The sequence below is a fragment of the Chiloscyllium plagiosum genome, unplaced genomic scaffold (genome assembly GCF_037043375.1).
Source record: "Chiloscyllium plagiosum isolate Xiang-an unplaced genomic scaffold, Cpla_swu_hap1 HiC_scaffold_4, whole genome shotgun sequence".
In the NCBI taxonomy this organism is placed as follows: domain Eukaryota; kingdom Metazoa; phylum Chordata; class Chondrichthyes; order Orectolobiformes; family Hemiscylliidae; genus Chiloscyllium; species Chiloscyllium plagiosum.
Window position 1 is genome coordinate 14,557,383 of NW_028270142.1, and position 27,160 is coordinate 14,584,542.

Below are 27,160 nucleotides of genomic sequence, written 5' to 3' on the forward strand. Positions count from 1 at the left end.
TCAGAGTTTCACTTGGCTAATGTACCCAGCATCCCTTGCTGTTTGGCAAAATTAGCAATCAACCTGTGTTTTAGCAGCCAGGAGGCTGCTTCAAAGACCAGAAGTAGGCCACAGAAGACAATCATCTGATGAGGGAGCAGCGCTCCGATAGCTAGTGCTTCCAAGTAAACCTGTTGGGCTAGAACCTGGCATTGTGTGATTTTTAACTTTGACCACAAAAATAGAACGTGATGGGATAATAGTCCTATAGGAGTGTTGGGTGATTAGGCAAAAGAGCTGGAGAAACCTGCCCAACCCAAAGCTATTGATTGGGGAGGTTCTGAGTACAATACTCTTCAGAGGGTCAGTGTGGACTCGATGGGCTGAATGGCCTGCTTTGTCACTGTAGGGATTCAATGATTCTGCTTTGAATGGTTGGGAAGTTAATTTGGTCGTGTAGTTTCCAACCAGACCTCAGCCTTTTTTCATTTTTTTCTTTCTTGTATTCTATCCATGGTCCAATAACTGATTCCAAGCATTTGCTAATGCTCTTTCGACTTGATCTTCACCATTCCTTGTTTTAAACGGAAAAATAAAATTCCTCTGCTAGGTTGATAGCATTCATGGGTTATGGGTGAAATAAACCCCTGATTTGGAGACCTGATTAAACATCCCATTCCTATTTGCTGTGGCGCAGAATGCTCAAACTCTGATGTGTCACAATTCCACTCTATATACATATTCTTCACTGAAGCGTAAAAGAACATTCATGTGCACTGTATTGTCTCATTCGGGAAAATTTCATTTGCAATTCACATGCAATTGCTTTGAAATATGGTGACTGTTATCCAGGCAAATGTATTATGTACAGCAAATCTCTGCCACCAGCAGTGATGTGTGTGATCAGTTTGCCATGGTGATGTGTGTGATCAGTTTGCCATGGTGATGTTTCAGGTGGGAATACTGACCAAGTCTCCATTAAAACTCACCATTCCTCCTTGCGTTATGTCAGGGGATATCTTGTAGAACTTCAGTTCTGTAGAATTCAGTTTAGTGAAACTGCCTTCAGTTAATCCAAATGTGGCATTGTGTACAATGCAGTACAAACTCCATTTTCTTCTGAGAAATGGGTTATATTGCCCACAGTGTCCGGAGATGTGCAGGTTAGGTATGTTAGCCATGAGGAATGCAGGGTCACAGGGTTAGGATGGGGGACCTGGGTATCTTTGGAGCATTGGTGTGGACTTGATGGGCTGAATGGCCTGCTTCCATGCTGTAGGGATTCTATGATTGTGTGTTAGGTTGTGCATCATTGCTTAAACACACAAATGTTGCCAACACTGTTTTTAGTGCAGTCACTGCCAGGAAATACTTGATTTCAAAGTTCTGTTTTCTTAACATCCGTACATTTTCATTTCTTATCCAGTTTCTGTTCATTTAACCTAAAGTGTTTATAGTAACCTAAGTGCTGTCTGATTAAATCCTGGTTTACATAAAATTATATTCTTGTCTGTGGCTTTCTCTGACTGACATTAAATGCTGCTGTGTTGGGAAAGGATGTAATGTGATTATAGACAATCTTCAGTGTTTCCATGTTCTCTCCTGTTTTTGTTTCACCTTGAAGCAGATGGCACAGATCACCATTACTCTCCTTCAGAACCAGAGGAGGAAACCAATGAGGTTGAGCGACAGCGAACTGGAACTCCGACTCATTCGAAAGCTCGAACGCAAACTGTTCCCTCAAGAACAGAACACCTTGAGTTGAATGAGGTTATAAATACCCAACAAATGTGTAAGAGCAGCTTACTCTAATACCATGACAAAATACTGCACATGTTATGTCTGAAATCAGAACAGAAAATAGTCAAAGATACTCAATAGGTTTTGCAGCTTCTGTGGAGAGAGAACTAGAGATAACGTCTGAGGTTGATGATCAGCTGCCAGACTGAAGGATGTTACAGATGTTATCACAGTGGTTGCAATCTGAAATTGCTGAACGTAATGTTGCGTCAGACAATTGTAAAGTGTCTAATTTTAAAAAACGTGATGCTTCAAGCTTCTACTGAATGTTTAGTGGAGCAGCTTAAGAGGCTGAGGACCAAGTGCAGGTGGGACAGCAAGTTTAAATTAGCAAGTGACGGGATGCTTGAGGTCCTAATTACAGCCTGAGAGGAAGGGCTCAGCAAAATGATCACACAATCTGTACTCAGTCTTTTCAATCCTGAGGAGGCTGTACTGCGAGCTTTAAATACTATGTATTAAATTGAAGAAAAGTTACAATTAAATTACTGCTTCATCTAGATAGAGATTGGGGCTCACATGGTATGAAGGTAAGAGCCGAAAAAGAGATGATACAGGAAGGGGAGTAGATGTTTCGATGTAACAGAGTGGACTAGAGTGTTGTGGGGAGAATGAATCCTGAAAGATTAGTGGGGACTGGGGAAAAGGTGTGTTTGGTGGTTGCATTAATATGCTGTAATATGGTATTGCATCAGAGGTGTGCATTTGAAAAATTTTGTTTTTGCCATTTGTTCTAATATTACCAAAGAAAAGTCCCTTCTTGCTGCACTGTTATTAACTGTAAGCATTTGGGTATAAATGGACTAATTTATCGGCTTATTATAGGTTTTATTTCACTTTCCCTTGCCTATGAAGAAGTGTATCAGCTTCAAGTTCATTCTGGAAAAATGTAAAAAAAATCATGAAACAGATCCATAAAAAATGTATTCTTATTATAATCTCTCTTCTCAGCTCAGTTGGTATCTTGTGAAACTAAACTCCGTGATCAATGCAAGGGAACAACTTGCAATAGGTGAGAAATTGACCATCCTTTTTTCCCATTGGGGTAAATAATGTAAATTTGATAACTAATACATAAATTGATATCAGTTATCTTCAACACACTTTCTAAGCTCGTTATTTTGTTGTCAGTGGCTTGACAAAAATGAACTAGTAAGGTAATATTTAAAAGAAAACAACATGACATTTTACCTGGAGCCAGTTAAAATTTATATCAATCAACATGTATAAGATATGTGTTTAGAAAATAATTTTAATAAAATTTCTGTGTGGAGTTTGCACATTCTCCCCGTGTCTGCATTGGTTTCCTCCGGGTGCTCCGGTTTCCTCCCACAATCCAAAGATGTGCAGGTCAGGTGAATTGGCCATGCTAAATTGCCCACAGTGTTAGGTGCATTAGTTTGAGGGAAATGGGTCTGTCTGGGTTACTCTTCGGAAGGTCGGTGTTGACTGGTTGGGCCGAAGGGCCTGTTTCCACACTGTAGGGAATCTAATCTAATCATAAACCCAAATCTTGTGGAAATGTTGATTAAAATCGAAGCAAGTCACTAAGGATCTGCCTTTGTAGATGTAATGTCATGTAGAAACTTTAGCTGTTTTCTTTATTTCTTTATTTTTGTACCTCATCTAATTTCAATACCTAAGATTTGTACCTAGATACTTTGTACTTAAGATGTCACTGTGTGTGGTGACAATGGGCACTTTTCACTGTACCCCTGTACCTCTGTACTTGAATACATGTGACATCACTGCATAGTTTGGGAATTGCATCATCTCGGAATGCAAGACCCTACAACGGATAATGAGGACAGCTGAGACATCACAGACATTTACACCACATGCTGCATCCAAAAGGCTAAGAGCATTGTGCAAGAGTCCACACATCCCTCACTCAAACTCTTCTCCCTACTGCCATCTGGCAGAAGGTACTGGACCATTTGGTCCTTCACAGACAGACTGTGCAACAGTTTCTTCCCCCAAGCCATCCTGATCACTGTATGATCACACTTTATTCCACCTGAAATTCATTTTTGAGTTACTGCTAAAACATTTTTAAAATTAATGTTCATTCATTATTAAATTGTAGTTTGTGTTATTGTTATTGGAGCAACATTGTCTCATTTTTACTGTATCCGTTATGTATAGTAGAAATGACAAATAAAACTACCCGTGACTCTCTTGAATAAAACTTAATTCTGTTTCTAATTCTCACCTTTTGTCCTCCGCCATTTCTTTATTACAGGTATGAATGCCCAGCAGGTTGTTTGTACAGTACAGGAAAAGTCATTGGAACGCTGCATTATGAAATGGTGGGTAACGGAATATGGTGAAAAGCCCTTAATCTTGTCAATTATGTACTTACACATTTTGCAAGTTACTCAGTCCTTCTGCAAAAGAAATGTTGTTTATTGCAGTATATCAGTATTCATGCAGAACAAACAATAAAATGTCACAGCATGTCATTTCTTTTACTAAATTTACTGACCCTGTTCATTACTTCCAGACATTTTTGTTTTTGTTTAAAATTAATAGCAGCTCAATTGATATTAATAAACAACTTATTAAATCTTAAGTTCTCTATGATCAATTATAATTGCGGTTTCTTAACATTCAAAGATATTGAGGGAGAAACTCACTTCATGGCCACCTACTTTATTGTTAAGAATGAACATCCACATTTTATGTTGCTGTCTGCTGAGACCAAGTCGCACCGAATGTCATTTTGATTTGGGAAATTTTTAATGATTCTGAAACGATGAAGTTAAGTGTTTATTTTATAAGTTGACAAACTCAGCCCATTATTTTTCAACTGAAATCGTGTTCATCGATATCTGCTTTTCCGATATAACAACATCAAAAAGAAACACAAAGCAATTCCTTTTTTTCTCCTTTCTGCAATTTTAAACGGTTAAATTGATGAACCCCAAAGAACAGCGAAGAGACAGACAATGATAATTCTTCGTAACAATAGTTCACAGCAAAAATTGTGTGTCAGTGAAAAAACGTTCCAGTCCCTCCTTTTTTAATTCAAACCCTCCATTCCCGACAACATCCTGATAAATCTCTTCTGAACACTTTCAGCTGAACAATGCTCTTCGTATAACAAGGCAACCGGAAGTGGATACAGTACTCCAGAAGAGGCCTCACTAACATCCTGTAAAACCTCATGATAACACCCCCACTGCCATACATAATGATGAAAGGGACATCACAGTAAAACCTGAAGTAGTCCCTAAAAGGCTGGAAGCAATGACTCCAGCGGCATGGTGGCTCAGTGGTTAGCACTGCTGCCTCACAGCACCAGGGACCCAGGTTCGATTCCAGCCTCGGGTGAGTGTCTGTGTGGAGTTTGCACATTCTCCTAGTGTCCACATGGGTTTTCTCCAGGTACTCCAGTTTACTCCCACAGTCCAAAAATGTGCCGGTCAGGTGAATTGGCCATTCTACATTGTCCATAGTGTTAGGTGCATGAGTTAAAGGGAAATGGGTCTGGGTGTGTTACTCTTTGGAGGGTCGGTGTAGACTTGTGGGGCCGAAGGACTTGTTTCCACACCGTAGGGAATCTAATCTAATCAAAAACAGCCAATCTGTACTCTCCTTTAAAGATTACTGTCTCACTGTCATTACCAGAATCTAACTTTCTACCCACTCATCCCTACCTCCTCTACTGTAAACCTTTATAATATTGCTGACAACTTGCAAATGATGATTTCTCAGGCATGAGCATATACTTGTCTCTCACATCCACTGAACTATGTCAGTGAGGGATATCGGCAACACCCAGTTCATACCTTGTGTAAAGTGCAAATTCTAGTCCTTCGTCCCCACAGAAAAAGGTTTTGTGTCTTAGTTTGTTCCCTCTAACCAATTATAGATCTTCATATGCACTGTCCTTAATACAGAGGTTAACTACTGCAAAAATGAAAAAAAAGTGTTATTGTATTTAGAATGCATCAGCAAATCTCTAGTGGGTTTATTTATTTTAATATATATTTACTTATATTTATTTTCATTTTGTTTACATTCTTTCAGCAATCAAGTCTATGTAGAGCAGCAATACATTATGGAGTACTCGACAATGAAGGTGGCTGGGTAGATGTGACCAGACAAGGAAAGAAACCATTCTTTATAAAAGCCAATAGGAATGGGGTCCAATCATATGGGTGAGTATTGGTGTGACCTCAGTCGACATCATTTATAACATGCTAAATGAAGGTAGAGAAGTAAGGCTATAGATCCTATTGCCATGGCACATGCTTCAAAGCAACAAATGAGGAGTCAGCGATTCCCGCTGCTGGGTTACATTCCAGACCTGCAGTTTGCATTACACTGAGCCAGATGAAATGTTTTATCCTCCACAAGCATGCATGTAGGCCTTACCAATGGATACATTTGACGAAACCTTGAAGGGGTGGACCCCAGGCAGAATCTAGGTTCTGACAAAGACAGAGTAGTAGGTTTGCCTGCTTCATTTTATTTGTTTGGCACTGATTGATCACCTTGAAAAATTCACTCCCTCTGCCACTGACAAACCGTGTTTGCATTACATACCAGAAATCCTGCCCCCTCACCCCAGTGTGATCTCCTCTGCCTTGAAGCGACTCTCCCACTCCTCACATGCTGCTGACTGCTGTGCTTTTCCAGCATCACACGTTTGGACTCTGACTCTCCAGGATCTGCAGCCCTCACTTTCTCCTTATATACCAGTTACCTGTGGTATATTGCTCCAATTTATCAAGACTTTGAGGCTCCTTGAACATCATCTTTAAAACTCACAAACTCTACCATCCTCCAAGTCCCAACTTTACCATGGCAGGGTGAATGCAGGATTAGCAGTCAGCTAGAGACAGGATTAGCGGTTGGCTAGAGACAGGATTAGCGGTCGGCTAGAGACAGGATTAGCGGTTGCTGGGATGTAGGATTAGCGGTTGCTGGGATGCAGGATTAGCGGTTGGTGGATGTAGGATTAGTGGTTGGTGGATGTAGGATTAGTGGTTGGTGGATGTAGGATTAGCGGTTGGTGGATGTAGGATTAGCGGTTGGTGGATGTAGGATTAGTGGTTGGTGGATGTAGGATTAGTGGTTGGTGGATGTAGGATTAGCGGTTGGTGGATGTAGGATTAGCGGTTGGTGGATGTAGGATTAGCGGTTGGTGGATGTAGGATTAGTGGTTGGTGGATGTAGGATTAGCGGTTGGTGGATGTAGGATTAGCGGTTGGTGGATGTAGGATTAGCGGTTGGTGGATGTAGGATTAGTGGTTGGTGGATGTAGGATTAGTGGTTGGTGGATGCAGGATTAGCGGTTGGATGGATGTAGGATTAGTGGTTGGTGGATGTAGGATTAGTGGTTGGTGGATGTAGGATTAGTGGTTGGTGGATGTAGGATTAGCGGTTGGTGGATGTAGGATTAGCGGTTGGTGGATGTAGGATTAGCGGTTGGTGGATGTAGGATTAGTGGTTGGTGGATGTAGGATTAGTGGTTGGTGGATGCAGGATTAGCGGTTGGATGGATGTAGGATTAGCGGTTGGTGGATGTAGGATTAGTGGTTGGTGGATGTAGGATTAGTGGTTGGTGGATGTAGGATTAGTGGTTGGTGGATGTAGGATTAGCGGTTGGTGGATGTAGGATTAGCGGTTGGTGGATGTAGGATTAGTGGTTGGTGGATGTAGGATTAGTGGTTGGTGGATGCAGGATTAGCGGTTGGATGGATGTAGGATTAGCGGTTGGTGGATGTAGGATTAGTGGTTGGTGGATGTAGGATTAGTGGTTGGTGGATGTAGGATTAGTGGTTGGTGGATGTAGGATTAGTGGTTGGTGGATGTAGGATTAGCGGTTGGATGGATGTAGGATTAGTGGTTGGTGGATGCAGGATTAGCGGTTGGTGGATGTAGGATTAGTGGTTGGTGGATGTAGGATTAGTGGTTGGTGGATGTAGGATTAGTGGTTGGTGGATGTAGGATTAGCTGTTGGATGGATGTAGGATTAGTGGTTGGTGGATGTAGGATTAGCGGTTGGATGGATGTAGGATTAGTGTTTGGTGGATGTAGGATTAGCGGTTGGTGGATGTAGGATTAGCGGTTGGTGGATGTAGGATTAGCGGTTGGTGGATGTAGGATTAGTGGTTGGTGGATGTAGGATTAGTGGTTGGTGGATGTAGGATTAGCGGTTGGATGGATGTAGGATTAGTGGTTGGTGGATGTAGGATTAGCGGTTGGATGGATGCAGGATTAGCGGTTGGATGGATGTAGGATTAGCGGTTGGTGGATGCAGGATTAGTGGTTGGTGGATGTAGGATTAGTGGTTGGTGGATGTAGGATTAGTGGTTGGCGGATGTAGGATTAGCGGTTGGTGGATGCAGGATTAGCGGTTGGATGGATGTAGGATTAGCGGTTGGTGGATGTAGGATTAGCGGTTGGTGGATGTAGGATTAGCGGTTGGTGGATGTAGGATTAGCGGTTGGTGGATGTAGGATTAGTGGTTGGTGGATGTAGGATTAGTGGTTGGTGGATGTAGGATTAGCGATTGGATGGATGTAGGATTAGTGGTTGGTGGATGTAGGATTAGCGGTTGGATGGATGCAGGATTAGCGGTTGGATGGATGTAGGATTAGCGGTTGGTGGATGCAGGATTAGTGGTTGGTGGATGTAGGATTAGTGGTTGGTGGATGTAGGATTAGTGGTTGGCGGATGTAGGATTAGCGGTTGGTGGATGCAGGATTAGCGGTTGGATGGATGTAGGATTAGCGGTTGGTGGATGTAGGATTAGCGGTTGGATGGATGCAGGATTAGCGGTTGGTGGATGTAGGATTAGCGGTTGGATGGATGCAGGATTAGTGGTTGGTGGATGTAGGATTACCGGTTGGTGGATGTAGGATTAGCGGTTGGTGGATGTAGGATTAGCGGTTGGTGGATGTAGGATTAGTGGTTGGTGGATGTAGGATTAGTGGTTGGTGGATGTAGGATTAGCGGTTGGTGGATGCAGGATTAGCGGTTGGTGGATGTAGGATTAGTGGTTGGTGGATGTAGGATTAGCGATTGGATGGATGTAGGATTAGTGGTTGGTGGATGTAGGATTAGCGGTTGGATGGATGCAGGATTAGCGGTTGGATGGATGTAGGATTAGCGGTTGGTGGATGTAGGATTAGCGGTTGGATGGATGCAGGATTAGCGGTTGGTGGATGTAGGATTAGCGGTTGGATGGATGCAGGATTAGTGGTTGGTGGATGTAGGATTACCGGTTGGTGGATGTAGGATTAGCGGTTGGTGGATGTAGGATTAGCGGTTGGTGGATGTAGGATTAGTGGTTGGTGGATGTAGGATTAGCGGTTGGTGGATGTAGGATTAGCGGTTGGTGGATGTAGGATTAGTGGTTGGTGGATGTAGGATTAGTGGTTGGTGGATGTAGGATTAGCGATTGGATGGATGTAGGATTAGTGGTTGGTGGATGTAGGATTAGCGGTTGGATGGATGCAGGATTAGCGGTTGGATGGATGTAGGATTAGCGGTTGGTGGATGCAGGATTAGTGGTTGGTGGATGTAGGATTAGTGGTTGGTGGATGTAGGATTAGTGGTTGGCGGATGTAGGATTAGCGGTTGGTGGATGCAGGATTAGCGGTTGGATGGATGTAGGATTAGCGGTTGGTGGATGTAGGATTAGCGGTTGGATGGATGCAGGATTAGCGGTTGGTGGATGTAGGATTAGCGGTTGGATGGATGCAGGATTAGTGGTTGGTGGATGTAGGATTACCGGTTGGTGGATGTAGGATTAGCGGTTGGTGGATGTAGGATTAGCGGTTGGTGGATGTAGGATTAGTGGTTGGTGGATGTAGGATTAGTGGTTGGTGGATGTAGGATTAGCGGTTGGTGGATGCAGGATTAGCGGTTGGTGGATGTAGGATTAGCGGTTGGTGGATGTAGGATTAGCGGTTGGTGGATGTAGAATTAGTGGTTGGTGGATGTAGGATTAGCGGTTGGTGGATGCAGGATTAGCGGTTGGTGGATGTAGGATTAGCGGTTGGTGGATGTAGGATTAGCGGTTGGTGGATGCAGGATTAGCGGTTGGTGGATGTAGGATTAGCGGTTGGCTGGATGCAGGATTAGCGGTTGGTGGATGTAGGACTAGCGGTTGGCTGGATGCAGGATTAGCGGTTGGTGGATGTAGGATTAGCGGTTGGTGGATGTAGGATTAGCGGTTGCTGGGATGCAGGATTAGTGGTTGGTGGATGCAGGATTAGTGGTTGGTGGATGCAGGATTAGCGGTTGGTGGATGTAGGATTAGTGGTTGGATGGATGTAGGATTAGCGGTTGGTGGATGTAGGATTAGCGGTTGGTGGATGCAGGATTAGCGGTTGGTGGATGCAGGATTAGCGGTTGGTGGATGTAGGATTAGCGGTTGGTGGATGCAGGATTAGCGGTTGGTGGATGCAGGATTAGCGGTTGGTGGATGTAGGATTAGTGGTTGGTGGATGTAGGATTAGTGGTTGGTGGATGTAGGATTAGCGGTTGGTGGATGCAGGATTAGCGGTTGGTGGATGTAGGATTAGCGGTTGGTGGATGCAGGATTAGCGGTTGGTGGATGCAGGATTAGCGGTTGGTGAATGTAGGATTAGCGGTTGGTGGATGTAGGATTAGCGGTTGGTGGATGCAGGATTAGCGGTTGGTGGATGTAGGATTAGCGGTTGGTGGATGTAGGATTAGTGGTTGGTGGATGTAGGATTAGCGGTTGGTGGATGCAGGATTAGCGGTTGGTGGATGTAGGATTAGCGGTTGGTGGATGCAGGATTAGCGGTTGGTGGATGCAGGATTAGCGGTTGGTGGATGTAGGATTAGCGGTTGGTGGATGTAGGATTAGTGGTTGGTGGATGTAGGATTAGCGGTTGGTGGATGCAGGATTAGCGGTTGGTGGATGTAGGATTAGTGGTTGGTGGATGTAGGATTACCGGTTGGTGGATGTAGGATTAGCGGTTGGTGGATGCAGGATTAGCGGTTGGTGGATGCAGGATTAGCGGTTGGTGGATGCAGGATTAGCGGTTGGTGGATGTAGGATTAGCGGTTGGTGGATGTAGGATTAGCGGTTGGTGGATGCAGGATTAGCGGTTGGTGGATGTAGGATTAGCGGTTGGTGGATGCAGGATTAGCGGTTGGTGGATGTAGGATTAGCGGTTGGTGGATGCAGGATTAGTGGTTGGATGGATGTAGGATTAGTGGTTGGATGGATGTAGGATTAGCGGTTGGATGGATGTAGGATTAGCGGTTGGTGGATGTAGGATTAGTGGTTGGTGGATGTAGGATTACCGGTTGGTGGATGCAGGATTAGTGGTTGGATGGATGTAGGATTAGCGGTTGGATGGATGTAGGATTAGTGGTTGGTGGATGTAGGATTAGCGGTTGGTGGATGCAGGATTAGTGGTTGGTGGATGTAGGATTAGCGGTTGGTGGATGTAGGATTAGTGGTTGGATGGATGTAGGATTAGCGGTTGGATGGATGTAGGATTAACGGTTGGCTGGATGCAGGATTAGCGGTTGGTGGATGTAGGATTAGCGGTTGGTTGATGCAGGATTAGCGGTTGGTTGATGTAGGATTAGTGGTTGGTGGATGCAGGATTAGCGGTGGGATGGATGCAGGATTAGCGGTTGGTGGATGCAGGATTAGCGGTGGGATGGATGTAGGATTAGCGGTTGGTGGATGTAGGATTAGCGGTTGGATGGATGTAGGATTAGCAATTGGTTGATGTAGGATTAGCAGTTGGATGGATTTAGGATTAGCGGTTGGCTGGATGCAGGATTAGTGGTTGGATGGATGTAGGATTAGCAATTGGTTGATGTAGGATTAGCAGTTGGATGGATGTAGGATTAGCGGTTGGCTGGATGCAGGATTAGTGGTTGGATGGATGTAGGATTAGCAATTGGTTGATGTAGGATTAGCAGTTGGATGGATGTAGGATTAGCGGTTGGTGGATGTAGGATTAGCGGTTGGATGGATGTAGGATTAGCAATTGGTTGATGTAGGATTAGCAGTTGGATGGATGTAGGATTAGCGGTTGGTGGATGTAGGATTAGCGGTTGGTGGATGCAGGATTAGCGGTTGGTGGATGCAGGATTAGCGGTTGGTGGATGCAGGATTAGCGGTGGGATGGATGCAGGATTAGCGGTTGGTGGATGTAGGATTAGCGGTTGGATGGATGTAGGATTAGCAATTGGTTGATGTAGGATTAGCAGTTGGATGGATTTAGGATTAGCGGTTGGCTGGATGCAGGATTAGCGGTTGATGGATGTAGGATTAGCGGTTGGATGGATGTAGGATTAGCAATTGGTTGATGTAGGATTAGCGGTTGGATGGATGCAGGATTAGCGGTTGGTGGATGCAGGATTAGCGGTTGGATGGATGCAGGATTAGCGGTTGGATGGATGTAGGATTACTGGTTGGCTGGATGTTGGATTACTGGTTGGCTGGATGTAGGATTAGCGGTTGGTTGATATAGGATTAGCAGTTGGTGGATGTAGGATTACCGGTTGGCTGAATGCAGGATTACTGATTGGTAATGTAGGATTAGCGGTTGGTGATGTCGGATTTGCAGTTGGTGAATTTAGGATTAGCGGTTGCTGGATGTAGGAATACTGATTGGCTGGGTGCAGGATTACCGGTTGGGGGTTGTAGAGTTATCAGTTGGTGGATACAGGATTACCAGTCAGCTGGTTGTAGGATTAGCGGTTGGTTGATGTAGGATTAGCGGTTGGTGGATGTAGGATTACCAGTCGGCTGGATGCAGGATTATCTGTTGGCTGGATGATTGGTTTGCGATGCACTGTGGATTGAACTCCTGTACCAGCTGAAATTGCCACGAAGGACTGTGCTTTTCAATTTTTTCCCTCAAACCATCCTCAGTCATTCTTTCTTTCTTTCTTTCTTTCTTTCTTTCTTTCTTTCTATCTATCTACCTATCTATCTGTCTCTCTGTGTGTGTGTGTGTGTCTCTCTCTCTCACACACACACACGAGAGAGCAGCTCTGTGGTCCAATCAGATTTTGGTGACTATACATTCATAGAATCCCAACTGCATAGAAGCAGGCCATTAGACCCATCTAGTCTGCATCAACCCTCTGAACAGCATCTCACCCAGAAACACCCCCAGCCTATCTCCATAACCTCACATTTCCCATTGGCTCATCCACCTAGCCTGCACATCCATAAACACTATGGGCAATTTAGCATGTAGCCAATTCACCTAACCTGCACATCTATTTTTGGACTGTTGGAGGAAACTGGAGCACCCAGAGGAAACCCACACAGACACAGGTAAACTGTATAAACTCCACACAGACAGTTGCCTGAGGGTGGAATTGAATCCAGGTCCCTGGTTGGAGATAACTCCCCTTCTCTTTTAAACAGAGCCATAGTTTTCTTTATAATCCACCTGAGAGGGCAGACAGTGCTTCCCTTGAGCACATTGTTCTAAACGCAATAGCCCTTTACAGTAGAGTGCCCTCAAAGCACTGCATTAGAGTGACAGGCTTGATATTCATGCTCATATTCAGGAGTAGAGTCTGAACCCATACATCCTGGCTCTAACAGCTGATCCATAAGCTGAGACCCAATGGCTGAATCAGAAAACAATTAAAGACAGCTATTCTCTAAATGTTTAGTTGACTATGTTTGGAATGAACACTGTCCTGAAACTCAGTGATTTCTGATATTGCAAAATTAGTTATTTTATAACTGAGTGGCTCCAATAACGTAATTCATAATAATTTGAGTCTCAGCATTGTAACAAACTTACACATTTCTCTTTTTGTTTTAGTAAATACAGAGCTGCCAATTCATTTACCATTTCTAAAGTAACAGGTGAGTTCTTTCAAGATACATTTTAAGTAACTTAATTTTAGCTTATTTCAGCTATTGTTAACTAAATTTTAATCTACTCCATAGTCCAATCTGCTAATTGCGAGACAAGAGGACATCAAATGTGTACATTCAAGAAACCAGCCTCACATTGCCCAAGGTACATGACTGATACATGATTCATATTGATTATCATTTTAAGTCTTTATTCTGCATCTTGTCCTCGTTTCCACTGTCTCTCCTGCCTACTCCTGGGTCTGAGGTTTTGCAGCCTCTGTGCTGTTCCTGCAGTTGTGCAGCCAAGGTCACTGCCTGGTTCCTGGCCAGTTATGGTAATGAAGCAGCTGGAAAAAGTATCTAGCTTTGCTTGGCTCATTCTCAGCATAAGCTGAGGAAATGGTCTAGTGGTATTATTGTTGGACGTCTAACCTGGGAAACTGGGTTCAAATCCTGGGTGGAATTTGCATGCAACTTTTTATTAAAAAATCTGGAATTAAGAATCTATGGATGGTCATGACTTGCTTTTTGGGGAATAGAGCTCATCTGGTTCACTAATGTCCTTCAAGGAAGGAAGCTGCTGTCCTGACTGCAGACCCACAACAATGTGGGTGACTCTCAACTGCACTAAGTTGGGCCCAGCCAGCGATGTCCATATTCATTCCCATAAATAAAAAGGAAAGGCAGTTTCATAGAGATTGCGGTCTCAAAAAAAAATTGGAATTAACCAATAAAAGCTGGAATTTAAAATGCAGAGTATTAAAACACACAAAATACACAACTGACTCGTGAAATTTCAAAATGTTCACTTTTGGTTGTGTGGGACGTAGTAGGTAGCGAGAAAAGTAGAAGAAAATTGGTTCAAGTTTCAGTTCATGAAACGTAATGAAAACGTCTCACTTCACCCCGAGATGTTTTTGGGGAGGATGCTGGCGGGGGAAATGTAGTTCGTGGACTCGCACATTCAAACAGGAAGGACCCCATCATAATTCCATTGCCTGCCAAACACATTGATTGAGATTTTTTTTAAAAAGACCTGCAGATGCTGGAGATCAGAAACAAAGAGAGAAATTGCTGGAGAAACTCAGCAGGTCTGGCAGCAGCTGTGGGAAAAGATTAAAATTAAGAGAATAAAGCAGAGTTATCATTTCGAGTCTGAAGTGTGAGGTTGAGGTGCAGTTGGTAATCTTTAGGGCTTATTCTAGAATCCCAAATGCTTTCTCACCTTTAAGGGAATATATTGTGAGATTGAAGTATTTGATGTAATCAAAAACACATTTATTTTCATAAGAACCATATTGTTACCTTATCATTGCCTACATTTATTAAGCAAACTCACTTCAAACCACTGGAAACTATGCAGCCAAATAGGTGAGCAAATGCCTTTTGAATTTGTGCGCCAGGAGCAGCAGGAATGTTCTTGTGACCCTTTCCTACCCTCTGGGATTGCTGAACCACTGCCCCAAATCAGTTCCAAAAACTGTCAGCTCAGCACCAGAGAGTCATAGAGTTGTACAGCGAGGAAACAGACCTTTCAGTCCAACCCATCCATGCTGACCGTAATCCCAACTAAACTAGTCCCACCTGCCTGCACTTGGCCCATATCATTCCAAACCTTTTTTATCCATGCACTGATCTCAACATCTTTTGAAATTTGTATCTGTTCCCGCATCCACCACCACATCCTCTGGAAGTTCATTCCATACATGGACCACTCCACGTAAGCGAGGAATAATTGCTCAAAAATTGCCCCTCATTTCTTTTTTCAAATCTTTCTCCTCTCACCTTAAAAAAATACCCTCTAGTCTAGACATTCCCCACCCAAGGGAAAAGACCCCTGCCATTTACCTTATCTATGCCCCTCATGAATTTATAAACCTCTATAAATTCACCCCCTCCAACCTCCTACACCCCAGTGAAAGAAACCCCAGCTTATCCAGCCTCTCCCCATAATGCAAATCCTCAGGGTCTGCTCCTGACCTGTGGTCTGCTCCAAAGCATTGACTGACTCACTATCTGGCAGATAGTCAATTCTTCCCCTGATATCCAGTAGCATTAACATCCTGAATTCCCATTGTCAATGTCCCGGAGATTATCATTGGCCAAAAATATGATTGGACCAGCCATGGGAATAAATGGATCTTTTTCAGAATGACAGACATTGACTCGTGGGATACTACAGGGGTCAGTATGAGACTCCAGCGCTTCACAATGTCTGTCAATGATTTAAGCAAGGGAACTAAATGTAATATCTCAAAATTTACAGAAGATGCAAACCTATGTGGAAGGGTGAGCTATAAGGAGGATGCAGAGATGTTGCAGTTTGATTTGGACAGGTTGAGTGGGTGGGTAAATGTATGGCAGATGCCGTATAATGTGGATAAATTTGAAATTATCCATTTTGGTAGCAAAAATAGGAGAACAGATTATTTGAATTGCTGTAAATTGGAAGAGGGGGATGTTCAGTGAGACCTGGGTGTCCTTATGCACCAATTGTAGAAGATAAGTGTCGAGGTGCACCAGGTAAAGAACACAAACTTTACATTGGGCTTCATAGAGAGAGGATTCAGGTATGGGGAGAAAGTGAGGTCTGCAGATGCTGGAGATCAGAGCTGAAAATGTGTTGCTGGAAAAGCGCAGCAGGTCAGGCAGCATCCAGGAAACAGGAGAATCGACGTTTCGGGCATAAGCCCTTCTTCAGGTATGGGAACAAGGAAGTCTTCTTGCATTGGAGAGGGCAATGGTGAGGCCACGCCTGGAATTTATTGGGCAGGTTTAGTCTCCTTATCTGAGGAATGATGTTCTTGCTGTAGAGGGAGTCCAGGGAAGGTTTACTCAGTTCATTCCTGGGATGGCAGAAAGAGGGGAGATTGAATTGGTTGGGATTGTATTCATTGGAGTTTAGAGGAATGAGGTGGGATCTCATAGAAACCTATTAAATTCGAACAGTATTAGACAGGTTAGATGCAGAAGCATGTTTCCAGTGGTGGGGGAGTCCAGAATCAGGGGTCACAGTTTAAGGATAAGGGGTAAACCTTTTAGGATTGAAATGAGGAGAAATTTATTCATACAGAGAGTAGAGAGCCTGTGGAATTCGCTATCACATAAAGGGGTTGAGGGCAAAACATTGAGTCTTCTAGAAGGAGGTGGGTATAGCTTTTGTAGCTAAAGGGATCAAGGGAGATGAGGGGCGGATGGAATTAGGGTATTGAACTTTATGATCAGCTATTATCTTGAATGGCGGAGCAGGTTGGTGGGGTCAAATGGCCTATTCCTGCTTCTATTTTCTGTGTTTCCATATAAATACTTTGGCTGCAAAGGCAGATCAGTGGTTTAGAATTCTGAGTAACCCACCTCCTGACTCCCCAAAGCTTGTCCAACACCTCCAAAGCACAGTCAGGTGTGTGATGGAAAACTGCACTTAACCAGCTAGGTGAATCCCTAGCAACTGGAAAGAAGCTTGACACCATCCAGATGAAAAGCAGATCCACTTATCTGCATCCCATCCACCGTCTTAACGTTCACTCCGTCTACCACCGCAGCAATGTGTATTATCTATAAGATGCAATGTGTATTATCTATAAGATGCAATGTGTATTATCTATAAGATGCACTGCAACACCTCGACGGCACCTTCACAGTGGTTTATGGCAACCTCTACCAGCTAGAACGAGGTTATGCAGTTGCATGGGAATTCCACATTCTGAAAATTCCCCTCCAAGTCACACACTATACTGACCTGGCACCGTTCCTTCATTGTCATTGTTCATAGATCTCCCTTCCTAATGGTACTATGGTCTACCTACACCACTTGGACCCTTAACCGAAGCACAATGGATTGCCATTGCCCTGTTAGGACATGTACACGGGGCAATTTTGACCTTAAGCACTTTTCAAGGAACAGATCATCTGTCACCTTGGGCAAATTTTTGTTTATATTGACCTCAATGGATGGGATTGTAAAATCAGAACTGATTGGATCCCATCAGTTTCCTGACCATTGGGTGAGGTTAAGGGCTCTCTCTGGAATAGGAAAACTGCACAGTGGATCTATTTTTAAAACTGGAATTTGCATTTACAAAGAATCTTCCAAAGCACAAAAGCATTCTTGGTGCCTGTTTCATCTGAGCACAGCAAGCAGTGCACTGTGAAAGGAAAGATTTGGTGGATTGAATTAAGCTCAGCTGTAGATAATGTAATGGACCAGACCAGACCTCCTCAAAATATTTTAAGAAGGTAGCCTAGATCCTAACTTTTCTTATTTTAATGACAAACGTAATGTACTATATTCCAGATACAATTTGATTTGTCAAACTACTCAACATTACGTTGAAAAGTGTGGTGCTGGAAAAGCACAGCAGGCCAGGCAGTATCCCAGGAGCAGGACAGTCGATGTTTTGGGCATAAGCCTTTCATCAGGAATGTGAGGGAGTGGAAATGGCCTGAGAAATAAATAGGTGGGTAGGGGTGGGGCTGCGGGGAAGGTAACTGGGAAGGTGATAGGTAGATGAAAGTGGGGGTGATGGTGACAGGTTGAAGAGGAGGATGGAGTGGATAGGTGGGAAGGAAAATGGACAGCTCAAGAGGGAAACACAATTTATTTAAATACTATAGTTAAAATGCAAGAAAAGAAAGAAGAACTTAGAATAACAACTCTACTGGAAAATGTATCAGAATAATAGATACAATAACTAGTACAAATTAACTGTTCCAATATGGTGACATCCTATAAACAGAACCTTTGACATAAAGGCAAATTCAGAAAAACAGATTTTGTCTCACATGCAATCTAATAGCTCAGGAAAAGGACCCTCAGCTTTTGACTGTAATCGAGAGAAGGAAAAATAGCTTCCACTTCTTCAAGCCCACGACTGCAACTTCTTAAAGCTAAACTTTAAAAACTAAAAAAACCCCCCAGAAATCCTGGTCTGAGAGAGCTGGCCACACCCATCCAGGCTGCTTCTATTGTTCAACTTCAAAAAAAAATCCCCAAGGCCTCTCTTAGCTGTTTACTTTACTGACTTTCCAAGTAGACAGTTTGGCGCCTCTGTCTTAAAATGCCTCTTTAAAAGCATAAAATACACCTCTTAAATCCACAGAATTGTCACAATAAATATGCAAATGAGCATGAGCTATGGCATCACTTCCAGGAAGTAGAAGTAGGGGTCACTGTTTGAAAACAAAGTGTTATCCATTTAAGACAGAGATGAGGAGAAATATTTCTCTAAGGGCTGTGAGTCTATGCCACTCTTCCTCAAATATTAGTGAAAGTAAAGCTTTGGAATATTTTTTGCGATAGAGGTGGATAGATTGTTGGTAAGCAAGGGCCCAGGGAAGGTTTATCAGAGGCAATGTGGCACATGAAGTTGAGGATGCAATCAGATCAGCCATGATCTTTTTCAAAGTTGGACCAGGCTTGAGGGGCCAAATGGCCTACATTAGCTCCTAACTCACTTCTTTGTATGTTAACCTAAATGTGTAGGAATAGGCTGAACAGTAAATTGCTAAGAAAAGCACTTAATAAAATGTAACCTTCCTTCAGGCACCTAAACATTTTGTTAAGCATTCTGTTTGAAAATATGTACTTTTTTAACTGTGAAAATTATATAACACCAGGGTCACCACTTCTAATGACGATGAAATATTGAACCTATGTATTTTGCTTCTAATTTCAGGATATATTGTCCACGAAATTGTATGCAAGAAAATCCCCATCTGGCTCGGGTCATTGGAACCCACATCTATTCCGATGTAAGAAGTTAGAATATAGTTTGTCAAGTGACTTTTTTTTAAAGTTGTTCTTCTCAAAACTCGCTGTTGTATGATGTTTATATTGTTATATGATAGTTTATGTATTTTGTATACAATGGCCCATATCGTCAGTTATCTGGATTATTAGAAATGGAAGATAAATTAAGAACTCATGGAAGTCCTGAAATTGCCCAGGATAGTTAAATTTGAAGGGATGGGGGAGGGGGTGGGCCTGGGTGGGATGCTGTTCAGAGGGTCGGTGTGTACTCAAAGGGCCACATGCCTCCTTTAGTATTGTGGAGATTCTAAGATTCCTATTTGTGAAGCCACCTGGCTGACCTTATCACAATTCGGGTCTTGGAAATCTTCACAGGCACTATTAATGTGCTCAGCTGACAAAAAAAAAAGGTTTGGATCTTTGAAAATCAATTATTTAGTCACTTCAGGGCATCAGCTGGCCCATGGCTGAACAAGGATGGTCAATGCTTCCCCCCATCACTCATAAAATCGCCTTTTTGTTTTATATTGATGGATGTGGGCATCAGTGGTTGGGTCAGCATTTATTGCCCATCCTGATTACCCTTGAGAAGACGATGATGATGAGTCACCTTCTTCAACGACTGCAGTCCTTGGGGTCTAGATGCATCCAGAACGCTAATTTATGGTACCCAAGTTTATGGCTCCACCACCCCTGTCCTACCTTCCTGTCCCTGACAGTTAGGGGATGTCATAAGACTCTCTAGCCCATGAGTAAAGCGCTAATGTCAACTCTGTGCCACACCCAAGACTTTAAGTTGCTTGCAGCTGAACTAAAGTCAAACTTTTGAAACTCTATCCTGTTGAAAATAAAAATAGCATTTTGTTGCCAAGCAGAATTCACACATACACTTGAGTGTCTTCTTGTTTTGGAAACATCAGCCTTTGTTTTTGAGTTTTCATATGATATATTCTTAGAAAGGTGCCACTGCCGTTAGCAGCTAGTCATTTTACAACAATTTCCAGAGGGTTTGGACTCAAAAATCATGCCAATATTTATTTATTCATAATTACTCTTGTTGCCAAAACTATGTGGAAAGTTTTGCAGTCTAGGTATAGAGAACAAGGAAGCCTCTCTTTCTAGAATGAATGAGGGATAGAAAGTTATACTCATGGGTGGTAAGGACATGCAGTAAGTGGGAGTTCTCCACTACAACAGCATGGATAAGGAATTGAAATTTAACATTTAAAGAAACCAAAATGAATAGAAATCTTCATCTTTAAGATTTTTTCTTGCTTCTAACATTCCCAGTGAAAATCTTTGTCCAACTTGCAGGATTTTATGTGCATTAAAATTCCACTTGCCTAACTTGTCAGTGTTCAATTGTAGAAGATGAAGCTTTGCATGAGGAAGCGCCTCACAAAAAGGTTTACTTTTTAAATTTGAATGATACACAACTCCAATCATGTTGTAAAACAAATGAGACTTTTATGATCACAAGAACAGCAATTGTTGAAAACTTCAGCGGGTTTGGCAACATCTGTGGAGAGTAAGCAGTTAACGTTTCTGGTCCAGTGACCCTTCTTCAGAACTAAACCATTCTTATGAACAAGACTTTTATAAGTCATAAAAACAGAAATTGTTGAGAAAGCTCAGCAGATCTGGCAGCATCTGGGGAAAGAAACCAAGCTAATATTTCGGGTCCGGTGACTGGGAGTTCTGAGGAAGGGTCACCTGATCCAAAATGTTAACTCTTTCTCTCCACAGATGCTGCCAGACCTGCCGAGCTTTTCCAGCAATTTCTGTTTTTGTCCCTGATTCCCAGCATTCACAGTTCTTGTATTAAAACTTATATAGTGCTCAAATTCAATGCTTTTCTTTTATTTGCTGGGCTTTATAACTATAATTATTCGTATAGCTTAGGCTTGTTCATCAGGCACAGCATTTTTCAACTTTTGCAATTTTAGGAATATGGACAAGGATTGTCACCTGATTGGGAAGACTTGGGGATCCCTTTAAATATAGTAAGTGATTCCTAATTCTGGGATTCCTGACCCAGTCCTGGTTTTTCGGGTTTTGGGACTAACTCTTCAGGGTGTGGGCTGGTTCAGCTCATGAATCTGAATTCCTTACCTTTTGCAGAGAAAGGCATGACCAATCCAATTTTCATGGAACAAACAAAAAACCTGAAAGACCTGCGGATTCTGGAAATCGAAAACAAAAAAAAAGAATTGCAGGAAAAGCTCAGCAGGTTGGTGGGCGGCACGGTGGCACAGTGGTTAGCACTGCTGCCTCACAGCGCCAGAGACCCGGGTTCAGTTCCCGCCTCAGGCGACTCTCTGTGTGGAGTTTGCACGTTCTCCCGTGTCTGCATGGGTTTCCTCCGGGTGCTCCGGTTTCCTCCCACAGTCCAAAAATGTGCAGGTTAGGTGAATTGGCCATGCTAAATTGCCTGTAGTGTTAGGTGAAGGGGTAAATGTAGGGGAATGGGTGGGTTGCGCTTCAGCGGGTCGGTGTGGACTTGTTGGGCCGAAGGGCCTGTTTCCACACTGTAAGTAATCTAATCTAATCTAAAAAAAGCAGAGGTAATGTTTGGGTCTAGTGACCCGTCCGGAAAAGGTTAGCATTTATGCAGAAGATGGGGTTGGGCAGAGGCTGGAAGTAAATGATAGAGCCCAAAGAAAGAGAGAAAAAGGGGAGAACCACAGTTGGACAGACAAAGGACTTGGTAAAGGTCAACCAAGGAGGATGACTAGCTGCTAATGGGTCTATTAGTGGCTGCCAATGGTTTGTGTGTAGTAGCAGCACATGTGATGACAAGGCCTGGTGTGTGGGGATTGGGTAAGGCCATGAGAGAGATAATAAGCCCAAAAATTGTTGAACTTGGTATTGAGTCCAGGAGAAGGTGGGCACTGCAAATGCTGGAGAGTCAGAGTTAAAAAGTGTGGCGCTGGAAAAGCACAGCAGGTTAGGCAGCATCCGAGGAGCAGGAGAGTCAATGTTACGGGCATAAGCCCTTCATCAGGAATCTCCGAAATGTCGATTCTCCTACTCCTCGATATTGAGTCCAGAAGGCTGCAAGGTGCCCAAGCGGAAAATGAGGTGCTGTTCTTTCAGCTGGCGCTGAGCTTCACTGGAGCACTGCAGCAAGCCTGAGATGGAGATGTTAGCCAGGGAACAGGGTGGGGTGCTGATGTGGCAATTTTCATGGGGTCAGGTCAATTTCTTTAAAGAGACATGATCCACAGCACCTCAGGGGTATCATGAACCATGGACTCTACCAGGGAACATTTTTCAAAGATAATTTGGAAAAAGTCCTCTTCCATAATGCCATGCTATGCCCCTCCACCCATGCCTTCTGGTTTCTCATTCCCACCAAGCCAGGCTATGCACTTGTCCCCACCCCTTCACATCCATAGTTTCTCATATTCTGTATGCCAAGCTGTGCCATCTCCACGCCCACTCACTCACTAAATGTTGTATAGACATAATGAATGCTAGGTAACATTGGACAAAAAAACATATGTTTAGAAAGCTATAAAAATACTCATGCATCAGTAAATTGCCACTTTAAAAAACACAAACTTTTTTTGTTGAGGTCAATAAACATCTATCCCTCTAAAATACCAACAGCTGAAATTGCAAGCACTTGAAACCTCTTAACATTGTGTAAACGAAGATTGTGAAATTGACAGCATATTGCCCAGATCCAGACCTGTCAGTCAAGCAGAGGTTGAGGTGTTTCAGCAGGATATCTGATCACCTAAATACCTTGAGGTTCAAAATTCAAACCATAATCTTCAGTTCTCAGTATCACCCATGAGACTTTATACAGACTTACAAAATGATTTTCTTAGAGAAATTGACAAAAATTGTGGCTGACGTTTTAAATAGCTGCATGTGTAAGATTTGAATATTTGCTTGAAAAGGTAACGGCATTTTCGGAATAATTGCATGTGGGGAAGTGTTATACCTAAATGTTTGTTTTCAGGTTGTTCAATTTATCCCACACTAGAAATAGAATATTTTAGAAGTGTGTGAACTCTCCCCCGAAAAGCTACAGTAAGCTTTATAATAGTAAAAATTTCAAACATAATTCTGTATACAACGAAAAGTTTATGTTGGATATATTGTGTTGTGTATCTGGAGAGATGGTGGGGCAGTGATAATGTCACTGGACGAGTAATCCAGAACCTCAGGCAAATGTTTTGGGGATATTGGTTTGAATCCCACCATGACAGATGGTGAAACTTGAATTTAATAAAAGAAATCTGTAATTTTAAAAAAAAATCACTTGGTTCACTATGCTCTTTAGGGGAGGAAATCTGCTGTTTACACGTGACTTCAAACACACAATGGCTCAGTGGTTAGCACTGCTTCCTCACAGCACCAAGAACCTGGGTTCAGTCACAGCCTTGGGTTGACTGGCTGTGTGGAGTTTGCACATTTTCCTGCATGGGTTTCCTTCGGGTGCTGCAGTTTCCTCCCTCAGTCCAAAGATTTATAGGCTGGGTGGATTTGCCAAAGGAAATGCAGGGTTACAGGGATGGGTTGGGTGGGGGGGTCATTGGTCAAGATGGGATACACTTCGGTGAGTTGGTATGGACTCAATGGGCCGAATGCCTGCTTCCACAGTGGTGGAAGTGATTCTCTCATCTGATCCATAACTGCCCTGTGAGCAATTATGGATGGGCAATAAATTCTGGCTCAGCTGGTGATGCCCACATCCCAAAAACAAATATGTAATTACTTCAAAGTTAAAAATCGCCCAACACCAGGTTCTAATCAAACAGATTTATTTGAAAGCACTAGCTTTCGGAGCGCTGCTCCTTTATTGGATGGTTGTTTAGCAGGGACCATAAGACACAGAATTTACAGCAAAAGGTGTCATGCAGTTGAAATATATTAAATACTCTTAGATTAAGTATTTCATCTTTTAGAATGTTTAATATATGACACTGTAACCTTTCACTGTAAATTCTGTGTCTTGAACTTCACAACCACCTGATGAAGAAGCAGTGCTTTGAAAGCTCGTGCTTTCAAGTAAACGTGCTGGACTATAACCTGGTGTGGTGTGATGTTTAACTTTGTCCACCCCAGTCCAACTCCGGTTCCTCCACATCGTCAGTGCTTCAGTAATCTCTGTAGTGAAGGTCATTTGCTTCTTCCACACCCATTTTTAACAAAAGAAAAATCCCAGTGTGCCTTTTCTTGAATCACCACTTTTTTAGCCTTCTGAATTTTGCAATGTAGAATTCAAATGAGAATGATGAATTGAACACTGACGATCTAGATTATATGACCTATGAGGCACTAAACAATATAAATTACTTCACAGCACAGTGCTAACAAAAGGCTAAGTATACTAGTTTGAATAGCTTTCATTGGCATACAGAATGCATCGAAAGGCGTGTAGACTAGGAATGACAATATATCAAAGGAACGTAACTGGCTGGAATGCAAGACTGTTTCTGTCCAAACTCTCATGTGATTTTTGTCAGAAATGCGCCAAGCATTAAGGCAACACAGTAGCGGAAAGTTTGAAGAAATTCCCGGTCTATCTTTTTGCATCTGAGTTAATGAAAGGCTCAAATTTCATTCAAAAAGCATGGATCAGGAGCTTGAGTTTGAATGCTTGACTTCTTTGATAATTCCTGTTTCCCAATCCTGCTCTGGTCTGCGTCACTGATGTAACATTATTGTCAAATGCAAGTGGTCTGTTTGGGCTGGAGGTGCATTTGCTGTCCAGTAAGTGCCACTGAACTCCCCAAGAGGTGAGACATGAATGTTGAAATCAATTGTCAAAGTTAAACTGCAACCATGTAAATGATAACCATGATAGAGGCACTCTTCTTTGTAGATTAGTGGAGGACATCAGAGGACTAACAGCCCAAATAGCTAATGCAAAGGTAACTTTGTTGCTAATAACTTCTCCTTTAGAAATCTCATCACTCAATCGTTTCCCATACTCTACCTGAAAGCTGTGCACCAACATGCACTACACACTGTGGTCATTAGCAGGGGATTGAGCTTAAAAGCCATGAGGTTATGCTGCAGCTCTGTAGAGCCCTAGTTAGACCACACTTGGAATATTGTGTTCAGTCCTGGTCACCTCATTATAGGAAGGATGTGGAAGCTTTGGAGAGGGTGCAGAGGAGATTTACCAGGATGCTGCCTGGACTGGAGGACATGTCTTATGAAGAAAGGTTGAGGGTGCTAGGACTTTTCTCATTGAAGCAAAGAAGGATGAGAGATGACTCGATAGAGGTGTACAAGATGATGAGAGAGGCATAGATAGAGTGGATAGCCAGAGACGTTTTCCCAAGGTGGAAATGTCTATCACGAGGGGGCATAATTTTAAGGTGATTGGAGGAAGGTTTAGGGGCAATGTCAGAGGTAGGTTATTTGCACAGTGAATGGTGGGTGTGTGGAATGCACTACCAGCAGTGGTAGTTGAGTCAGATGAGGGATGTTAAAGAGATTCTTGGATAGGTACATGGATGATAGTAAAATGAAGAGTATGTAGGTTAGTTTGATCTTGGAGTAGGATGAAAGGTTGGCACAACATCAAGGGCCAAAGGGCCTGTACTGTGCTGTGTTCTATGTTCACTGTCCAGGTTTAGTGATCTGCAATTTCAAAATCTGTCCTCTCTCCCTCTCCATAGCCTTGGGTTGAGGGGTAAAGCATTTAAACTGAAATGAGGAGGAATTTCCTTACTCAGGGGTATTGAATTTTTGGCATTCTCTATTCCAGAGGGCTATGGAAACTCCGTGATTGAGCCTGTCAAGAGAGAAATGAATATTTCTGCAGACTAATGACATTAAGGGATAAGAAAAGTGTGTGGGACAGTGGCATTGGGAAGATGATCAGCCATAAGCTAGAATGGTGGGGTGGGCTCAATACACTCAATGTCTTTCTGCTATTTCTAAATTCCAATGTTATTATCGTTCAGTGTCAAGAATCAAAGGAAAACATGACAAATAATGTGCACACACACATGCATACACACACACGCATGCACACACATACACACACATGCACACCCACACACATTCACACACAATATACGCAAAAACAACACAGGGATTAAATCTCAGAACAAAGAAGGATGAAGTCAGACAGGCAGGTGCAGGCAGTTTCCATTTGAAATATTTGATGTTCTTGAGTTGCGAGAGTGAAATCTGTTTCCCAACAGTTTAAGTGTTGTCTGGTATCCAATGGAGAAATGACGGTTGTTTGTTACTTTAATTTCTCAGTGAATGGTAGCTCATCGATGTTGGTTTTTCATTGGGGATTGACATTTGAGGGGGGGGGGGGGGGGGGGCACATAGGGTAGAGAGTCTAACCTCTAGTTCTTGCTTACAAATCCATGTTTCTTTGTCTGTACTCTGCTGCCCCAAATCAGCTGTTGTTAAAGTTCCATTTATACACTTCTGAGTCCACTTTTGATCTGCAGACAACCTTCCTGTCAATACGTCATTTTCAGTAAGGTATGAATCAGCTGAGAGGTATAGATCAAAGTTTCTCTGCCCTTTTTGTGATGATGTTAATTCCTGCTCAGAATGATTCTTCGTTTACCGTTGTCTTTGTGAACTTGGCTCAGGTGATCACAGCAGCCATCATGGATCAGGAGTTTTCATTTCTGATGTTTTTAACCTGAGTAGATCATAGGCATTAGAATCAGAGGATAGGTGTTGAATATCAATACAAACTAACATGAGGATAGCACAATAATCTCCATTCTGTGATACATCTAAATTATCTGACTTCCTGTTATTAATATGGTCAGTGCCTTTATCTTTCTAAGGGTTATTGT

The 27,160-nt window shown here is 42.8% G+C and overlaps 1 protein-coding gene across 2 annotated transcripts in view; it reads left to right on the plus strand.

Moving 5' to 3' along the window:
- The window catches only part of LOC122549395 (cysteine-rich secretory protein LCCL domain-containing 1-like), a 67,301-nt gene that overhangs the window by 36,169 nt on the left and 3,972 nt on the right, over nucleotides 1–27,160 (plus strand). Inside the window, exons 7-13 of one of the 2 annotated variants that reach the window (XM_043689146.2) lie at nucleotides 1,604–1,771; nucleotides 2,731–2,791; nucleotides 4,022–4,088; nucleotides 5,812–5,942; nucleotides 13,578–13,621; nucleotides 13,706–13,778; nucleotides 19,291–19,366. In XM_043689146.2, the coding sequence (XP_043545081.2) occupies nucleotides 1,604–1,771; nucleotides 2,731–2,791; nucleotides 4,022–4,088; nucleotides 5,812–5,942; nucleotides 13,578–13,621; nucleotides 13,706–13,778; nucleotides 19,291–19,366 (620 nt within the window). The remainder of the gene's footprint in view (nucleotides 1–1,603; nucleotides 1,772–2,730; nucleotides 2,792–4,021; nucleotides 4,089–5,811; nucleotides 5,943–13,577; nucleotides 13,622–13,705; nucleotides 13,779–19,290; nucleotides 19,367–27,160) is intronic. The other variant, XM_043689147.2, reaches the window with a different exon arrangement.